This window comes from Rhinolophus sinicus, linkage group LG05, assembly GCF_036562045.2.
Source record: "Rhinolophus sinicus isolate RSC01 linkage group LG05, ASM3656204v1, whole genome shotgun sequence".
NCBI classification, from domain to species: domain Eukaryota; kingdom Metazoa; phylum Chordata; class Mammalia; order Chiroptera; family Rhinolophidae; genus Rhinolophus; species Rhinolophus sinicus.
The window spans coordinates 33,923,265-33,932,516 of NC_133755.1; the positions used below are offsets into that span (position 1 = coordinate 33,923,265).

Here is a 9,252-nt window from a genome sequence, read left to right on the forward strand (position 1 = left end):
ATGGTAATAGAATATTAAGAATGATCTAAATCAAGATAGCAAAACAAGGAATATAAAGCAAAGGAAGAAAATAAAAATGGAAAAATATAATTAGATAATTAGAAATATGTGGTGGTCAGTTGAGATAGCAATGCGATACAGGAAGTTGCCATAAGGAGAGGGGTCAGTACAGGCAGTTTACAATATAATCTCAGTAAAGATCTCCCTATGCCTAGAATGGTCATCAATGGACCTCTTTCTCCTTTTAGTACTGTGATCTTCTAACCCTGCTGAATAAAAAGATAGTTCTATCCATATTCTCACTTAGAGTTAAAATTTCAGATTTTGAATTAGGTATTCACATTTTCCTTGGAAATTCTACCTCCAGGAAGAACAAAGAGACATCAAAGGGTCCTGTCTAGATTCATTGGCTGCCTCCAGCTTAAGCTGAGTTTCTCGAGTAAGTTAGAAATCAAAATTCCTTTGACTCGTCAGAACGAAACCTGCTCCCTGAGTCCTTGACAGATATTGAAAGCCTGAAGGAATACATTTTCTTAGAAAGAAAATGCACAGAGTTGGTGCTCCAGCCACTGAAAGGAGGAGGAGATTATTCTTAAGTAAATGGGAGTCTATAAACTCTCTCAGAGTTGTAAAGATCTTTATATAGATTTTCCAAAGCATTTCTGTATCTATTGAGTCATTTGATCATCATGAATACCCTCTGTGGTAAGTGTTTTTTTCCTAGTATTTTACAGATTAAAACAGCAACCACTACCACCACCACCACCACCACCATCATCACCACCACCACCTGAGAGACTTTGTGCTTGGTGTTTTATTTACACTTAATCCTCAGAGCAACTCTGTAAAACACACACTGTACAGCCAAGAGCCCACATGATAAAGCAAAAAAAATGCCATAGCTTGGGTTTGAACTTAGGTCTTCTGGGAACTTAGGTCTCTGGGGTTACACTCTAGCATCTCTGACTTGTCAGAAGCAATGAAAGGCCCATCTGTGAATATTACCTTAGAATTCCCTCCATTCCTGACCCTGCTCACCTAGTTTAGTACTTTCTCCTTGGTGCCATGTTGTCTCAGGCTTCCTAAATCCTACTTAAATGGTAATATTTAATCTTAGCTGTAGTCTAAATCAGAAGTGGGCAATTACACCCTGTGGGCCAAATGTGGCCTGCCCAGAGCTAAGAATGTGGGCCCATGAGCTAAGAATGTTTTTCACCTTTTCACGTGATAGAGGAAAAAAAAATCGAAAGAAGATGATACTTTGTGGCATGTGAAAATCATATGAAATTTAAATTTGTGTCCATAAATAAAGTTTTGTTGCAATGCAGCCATGCTAATTCATTTCTATTTTGTCTGTGGCAACTTTCCTACAACTATGGCAGAGATGAATAGTTGCAGCAGAGATTGAATAGCCCATAAAGCCTAACGTATTTATTATTTATTATCTGATGCTTTATAGAAAAAATTTGTTGACTTCTGGTAAAAATTCAGAATGACACTTTTTAGAGGAAGAAATGAAAGGAAAGTCAGAAGCCTTTCATTGTGCCCAACACGCAGAGGAGAGATAAACAGGCTCAAGTTTGGATCCCAGCTCTGTCACTGAGGAGCAGCAGGGGTGACTCTGCCCAAGTTATTTGAACTTTTCTGTTCTTCAGTTTGCCTCATTTGAAAAATGGAGAAATCATATCAAACTTGCAGTTCTATTGTGAAGTTTTAATGAATCAGTATGTATAAATCATGAAGCAAACAGTAGCCTGTTGATGGTGCTTTTGTGTTCTTTTGGTATCGATATCAGGATGGGCAGATTGTTGGGAATTAGAAATCTTTGGCCATAGCTGGATGGAATGATAGGATAAAAATGTACATGGTAAAATTAGGAGTGGTTTTCCCCCAGTGAACCTGATTAACAGTGAAGCTTTGTCATGTTGATGGATTAAGCAATTGCAGTCCGGAAGCCCGGCTATTCCATTCACCTACACCTGATGTGACCATCATTAAAGTCAATACCCAAACTTGGGAGACTGCAAGCTGAATTAGAAATACTTAGTTGAATAAGCCATTTCATCTTCCTTCTGCCAATGTTCCAGATAACCCTGATACTATCCTTGTAAGGAAGCAAAAATAATTGTTCTTTCTTTCTAAGACATCTGTGTTCTAGTTCACTTGGCATTTTGTCTGCTCTTCAGTGGTTAACAAACTGACCTGAAAAATATCCTCAAATAATTTTTTTTTCAGCCTAACTGCCAAAGCAACATTTATCTTCTTTTCCTCAATACACCTTGCTGAGAAGATTGCAAAGCTGAACCCTAGAATGGTTTAACTGATGCCCTACTAATGAGTGTGTAGAGAAAAGAATCTTCTCAAGATTAGATATCTGAGAGAACTACTTTAGTCCTCCAAGTTCTCAAACAACTATACTCATTCCTCAGGTGGAGAAAAATGCCAATAAAAGGCAAGCACTTTCTTTCCCCTTCTTAGTTTTATGCAGTTTTGTCTTCTGCTATGGACCACTAAGTAAGGAGATGACCATGGGTTAGCCTTTGTCAAGCGTGTGAAATTTGTTCCTGGTGTTCTGTTCAACACACTCTCTCCTACAATCTCTTTCCTCAGGGGCAAAGTGCTCTTGGGCAGAGATATGTTTTAGTCATTTATATCTTAGTATGAATTCTTTTTTGTTTGTTTGTTTTAATTCTACTCCTGCTTCTCGCATACTAACTCATGCACATATACTCGTACTTCCTGAGGTTTGGGGTTTGGGAAGGGATTTTCTTCTTTTCTGTTCCTCCCTCCCTCCCTCCCTCCCTTCCTGTTTTCAATGCAGAATGAATCTCTCTTGTAAAAAAGATATCAGAAAGCAGACAGTCTAGCATAGAAAGGCATTTTGGATAGAGGAGTATTACCCTCACATTAAACCTCGTTAGGGATGATCTGTTTTAGTAACTGGTTGGCACTGCTTGACCCACAGGGAAAAATGAGAAGTGGAGAAGAGCCAGGAGAGGTGGAAATGGATGTGTGTATTGTGGGGGCTATATTTTTTTAGTGTTCACAACTATCCAACCAGCCAGGTTGGATTAAAACTACTTTAGAAGTGAGGAAACTGAGCCTCAGAGGGGGTTGAGTAATTGTGCAAAACCACTTAGAAGCAAGTGACTTCTTACAGGAGCTCAGGTACATCAGCATTCTCCTATGTTTATAAGGACATAATAAACCGAACTGTCTGTGTGTAGACACATTCTTTCCCATAATCAGGAATAACTGTCTCATCTGAGGCAGCCAAAACACAGAGCTGGCCAGTTTTTTTTCCCTGCTGCTGCAGCTGCCTCTGGATGGGAACTGACGGCTTGTGTTGTCAAGGGAAAAAGTAACAAGCAGAACGAAACAAGTGACCATTTGTCCCCAAGTAAAAATCTGAAACACAGCACCAACATGTTTGAGTGTAGATATGGTCATCAGGGAACTGAAAAGATGACCACCTTCTGCATGAAAACAGGAGTCCTCCATAGCTTTAGGGGACCAATGTTAAAACCAGCTTCCAGAACAGAGACTTGGACTGAAAACACTTGAGGATGTCTCCATTCTCTGAGCCATAACTTGCCGGTTCTCAGGGGAAGCAAGAATTGGACCAGTAAATAGTCCTGTCTTCCTCTTGCTCTAACGCAGTCAGACAAGGGATTTCAGGAAAAGGACAATAGACTGGGAGTCAAAGGCCTGCTTTCTAGTTGTGGGCTCTGCCTCAAATCACTGTGAGAGTTTGGGCAATTATTTGACTCTCCAGACCCTAGATACCGCATTTGCAAAATACAGTGAAATGATGGTGAAGTTCTTGTCCAACTCTAGTAGCGTGTTTCCCCCAAGATAAGACTGGGTCTTACATTAATTTTTGCTCCAAAAGACACATTAGGGCTTACATTCTGGGCATGTCATCCTGAAAAATCATGCTAGGGCTTATTTTCTGGTTAGATCTTATTTTGGGGGAAACACAGTAGGAGTCTACTTCCTGTTAAAATAATTCAGTAAAAATATAAAGTTGAGAATCGCATTTTCTCAGCTGTCTGAAAGATTATCTGTGTTTCTCTTTCCCTCTCCACCTCTTTTTTATATTCTTTCTCTCTTTCTTCATGCCTCTTCCTCTCTTCTCCATCGCTCTTTCTCCCCAGGAAGCAGAAGCTCAGTTCAGGAATTATTTGCTGGTACCTCCAAAACAAGAACGGCACGTGCATTCTTGAATTCAGTATCCTCAGGAGACTCACATGGTACATACCACTTAAATCAAAGCTGTCTGTCTGCCTCCAATTCTAGGTCTTCTAAGTTTGTAATTTTTCTTAGTTTTACTTTTCTGGTTCCACCCAAGAGAGTATGGAACCCAAGAGCAAATGTGTTGAAAAGTTTCCGCACTGCCCTTCCCCGAGAAGTGCCCAGACAAACTCTCACTAAAATCCTTGGAGAGATGCAGGACAGGAGTGTTGGGCTGGGGGAGTTTGTTTTATTCAAGACTTTGGTCAGGGCAGAAGTATTTCAGCACAACAGTTATCAAGGTAATGTGAAAATAATTATAGCACTCAACACACAAATGACCGCCAGGCAGTTCCCACCGCCTATGATACTCACAGTTCAACCACATTCCTGGGGAGGTCGGAGGGAATCTCTGTCACCTCACTCTCTTGGCAGAGGAAAACCCTGTTAGAGCAGTGACAGATCCGATGATGACATCCTGAGCCCAAGCTCAGGAATGCCAGCAAGCAGGCCAGGAGCAAAGCCATGCTTATTTATCCATCCACCTGCTTTCTTCCTGCATTCGTAGAGAAAAGTCTCCACAGGGTTCAGAGGCTCCACACAGTGCCCTTATGAGATCTGCTTTGAAAGCCGGTAGGGTCACATGACCCAAGGGATTTTTTTTTTTTTTTGTCGCTCCAGGAGAATATCAAAATTCCTCTGTGCCCCAGTGATTTCCAGGGCAAGATAAGCTACTCCCTTATCCTCTTTAATTGGGTTTCTTACACCCTGACCAAAGGAAGATAGCAAGCAGCACTTTGATACGTGTCTGGACTAGTTTATATTATTTCACTGTAGAAGTGTCCCTGCTGGTCTCAATTTTCTTCTCAATAGAGGGACGTGATTGCCTTTCTCCAAAAAAGACACAACTTACCATTTGAAACATCAATGAGTGTGTCATCCAGTGAAGGGTGGGGACCTGTTTCCAGTCTTGGCAGCAATGTCTTCCTCCAGCCCACTTGATATAACACCAGAATTTTAGGTTGTAGTCATTGATCCTCATTGCTTTCAAAATGATCCGGGCAGAAGACAAGCATGTGGTTAGTGAGCCCCAGGCCCACCCCATCTCCATAGGTGGCAGACACTCCTGAGCCGGTTATCTCAGAGATGTAGCTGAGTTATCTAAGGAAGGGCTGTTTTCAGTGGGGATTTATTTAGTAAATGCTGGTAATCCACCCCCTATTGCATAGCCTTTCTGGCTTCTTTTCAAACTCTGAAGCTTGCCTCTGTCTTTTGTAAGTTGGCACAAATGAAGTTATTTAATCTATGCTTTTATCTTAGTTTTGAATGTCCCCTGTAGGTGACAGCCCCGGTTTTTTTTGCTGGCATGCCCAATCTCCTTGTTGGTGAGGGATCTGAGGAACATTTGGCAACGCTTTCAGTAAAGTGGCCTTCTACTTTCAACGCCAGAATTTATGAGGATTAAAAGGCAGAATATTCTCTAAGATCCTGCCTACAATTTATTACTTGCTAAACTTAGTTTCAACGCTATTTTTAGGTAATTATTTGCACAAAATTGAGTTAGATGAAACTGCTAAACATGTATATATTTATCCCTCTCTTTTCTTTCTCTCCCTTACCTTACCCAGGAGTAATGATATATAATGAATGGATTAAATTATCATTAAGGGAAAACAGAAGCAAGTAACTTTTAGGGTGAAGTTGTTCCTTAGCTTCTTCTGATTCATTCTAACTCCAAAACTGGAAGACCTGGGCCGTGTCTATATGGGCTCTTTATTGTTACAATTTTGGCTAACATGAACAGTTATATTGTCTCATTCAATAATCAATTTATGGAATCATAGTCTTTCGGGTATGGAAGGGTTTAATTCAATCAACAAACTCATGCTTAAGTTTACTGTAAAATATTCACATTAATTTAAGGGGGTTTACTTACCTATACTTGACTAACGCGAGTGACAAGAAAACTCATTACCAGTTGCACCTCCCCCTCAGACCCCAGCCCCACACGTCCCCGCTTAGGTTTCAGAGAGCTCCAATTATACCAAAATTAGTCCGTGTATAATGAGCAGAAATCTTTTGATTTTAAGACTGTGTCATATTCACAAGTTATAGATAACCTAACAAATGTAAATTATTAAGCACAAAAAAAAAAGTTGTGGACTGGAGAAATCGGACATAACCATTGTCACTGTATCTACTTAGTTACTCCTCCCTTGTGATGTGACCATTAATCTGATTTTGTGTTTGTTATTCCTTTGTTTTTAAAAAATTATGTTTATCACCACAGTACGTATCTCCAAACAACAGATTGCTTAATTTTGCTTATTTTTGGATTTTATAGAAATTGTATTACCCTTTCAGTAAGTAGTCTTTCGTTACTTGCTATTTTACACTAACCTAACATTTTTAAGAACCATCCGTGTTGCTATATGTAGCTATAGTTTATTAATTTTCACTACCGTGTAATATTCCATTGTATAAATATACTACAATTTATGTTTTAAATCTCCTGTAATCTTTCTTTATCCGGAGGTTATGAAAATATTTTCCTATGTTGTTTTCTAAAAGTTTTACAGTTTTGCTCTGCACGTTTAATTCTTTATTTGGTCTTGGTATCTTTGTGCGGTGTGGGGCAGGAACTCAATTTCAGTTTTATCCAATGGCATAATGGTTTTGAACTACATGGATAAACAATTGGTCCAGAACTATTTACTGAATAGACCGTCTTTTCTCCTGTCACTTGTAAAACTACCTTTCTAATTTCTCAAGTGACTATTTGACATGGGTTTGTGTTTAAGCTTCTTTATAGTCTATTGTCCTTTTTATCTGTACCGATGCTATGTTGTCTTAATTACTAGAACTTTCAGATAAGTTTTTATAAATCTTGATAGATAAGAAAAATGCCTTTATCTTATTTTTAAAGTAGTTTCTTGCCTATTTGTGGACCTTTGTTATTTCATGTGAATTTTAAAATCAGCTTGTTAGACTTCTTGAAAAAAACTCTGATAGAATTTTGTTTGGAATTGCATGTATTGTATAGATTAATTTTTGGGGAAAAATATCACCTTTAAGATATTAAATCTCTCTGTCCCTAAATATGGTGTATCACCATGTTTTTTAGGTCCTTCACTGATGTCTTTCAGTAAAGTTTTATACTATCTTCATACGAACGTAGTATCTTAAATTTATTTCCAGGTAACATATGCATGTTTTTTGCTGTTGTAAATATATCAGTATTTAAAGTTACATTTTATGTTTGTTGTCACATTGTGAAAGTGCAACTAATTTTGGAATATTTGTCTTATACTTAATTGCCTTGGTACATTTCTATGTAGACATCATTTACATCTAAATTTCATATATGTATATCATATATATTAGTTTCTTTCCTCCTTTTTAATTAATTAATTCCTCCTTTCCTTCCTCCCTTCCTCCATCTCCTTCCTTTATTATCTCCTTCTTCTTCCATTCCCTCTGTCTCTCTCTCTTTTTAATTTTTATTGAATTTATTGGGGTGACATTAGTTAGTAAAATTATATAGGTTTCAAGTGTTCATTTCTATAATACATTATCTATATATTTCATTGTGTGTTTACCACCCAGAATCAGTTCTCCTTCCAGCACCATATATTTGACCTCCTTTGCCCTCTTCTATTCTTATATATTTGACCTCCTTTACCATCCTCCCCGCTTACCCTCTGCTAACCACTGTACTGTTGTCTATGTCTATGAGTTTTTGCGTTTGTTTGTCTTGTTCATTTGTTACTATCAGTTTTACATGCCACATATAAGTGAAATCATATGGTGCTCTGCTTTTTCTGTCTGACTTATTTTGCTTAGCATGATAATCTCAAGATCAGTTCATATTGCTGCAAATGGCAGTATTTTATCTTTTCTTATGGCCGAGTAGTATTCCATTGTATACATGTATCACATCTTCTTTATCCAATCATCTATCGAAGAACACTTTGGTTGTTTCCATATCTCGACCACCAGGAATAATGCTGCAATGAACATAGGGGTACATATATCGTTATGGATAAATGTGTTCAAATTTTGGGGGTAGATACCCAGAAGAGGGATCGATGGGTCATATGGTAATTCTAGTCTTAATTTTTTAAGGAACCTCCATACTGTTTTCCATAGTGGCTGTACTCATTCACATTCCTACCAGCAGTGTATGAGGGTTTCTTTTTCTCCATAACCTCTCCAATACTTGTTAATGCTTGTCTTATTGATAATCGCCATTCTAACAGTTGCGAGGTGGTATTTCATTGTGATTTTGATTTGCATTTCCCTAATAGCTAGTGAAGTTGTGCATCTTTTCATATATCTGTTGGTTGTTTTTATGTCTTCTTCAGAGAAGTGTCTGTTCAGGTCCTGTGCCCATTTTTTAATTGGATTTTTTTGTTGTTGTTGTTGAGTCATATGAGTTCTTTAAATATTTTGGATATTAACCCCATATCAGAGATGTTGTTTGCCTATCTTCTACTATTTGGTTGGTTGACTCTTTGTTTTGTTGATGGTTTTCTTTAGTTGTGCAGAAGCTTTTTAGTTTGATATAGTCCCATTCATTTATTTTAGCTTTTACTTCGCTTGTTTTTGAGGTCAAATTAATAAAATCTTCTCTAAGACAAAGGTCCATAAGTTTAGTACCTTTGTTTTCTTCTATGCAGTTTATTGTTTCAGGTCTTATGTCTAGGTCTTTGATCCATTTTGAGTTAATTTTGGTACATGGTGACAGTCTAGTTTCATTCTTTTGTAGATGGCTTTCCAATTTTCTCAGCACCATTTATTGAAGAGGCTTCTTTTTTCCATTGTATGTTTTTGGCTACTTTGTTGAAAATTATCTGTCCATATACATATGGGTTGATTTCTGGGTTCTCAGTTTTATTCCATTGATCTGTGTGTGTGTTTCTATCAATACCATGCTGTTTTGACTATTGTTGCTTGTTAGTATAAATTGAAGTAGGGAATGTGATACCTCCGGCCTTGATTGTTTTTAGGATTGCTTTG

The 9,252-nt window shown here is 38.0% G+C and overlaps 1 protein-coding gene across 1 annotated transcript in view; it reads right to left on the bottom strand.

Annotated features, from left to right (window-relative positions):
• Positions 1-4,821, bottom strand: part of FSHR (follicle stimulating hormone receptor) — a 157,434-nt gene extending 152,613 nt beyond the window's left edge. Inside the window, exon 1 of the mRNA XM_019719102.2 lies at positions 4,609-4,821. Coding sequence (XP_019574661.2) covers positions 4,609-4,760 — 152 coding nt within the window. The 5' untranslated portion in view covers positions 4,761-4,821. The remainder of the gene's footprint in view (positions 1-4,608) is intronic.
• Between the last annotated feature and the right edge of the window lie 4,431 nt (positions 4,822-9,252).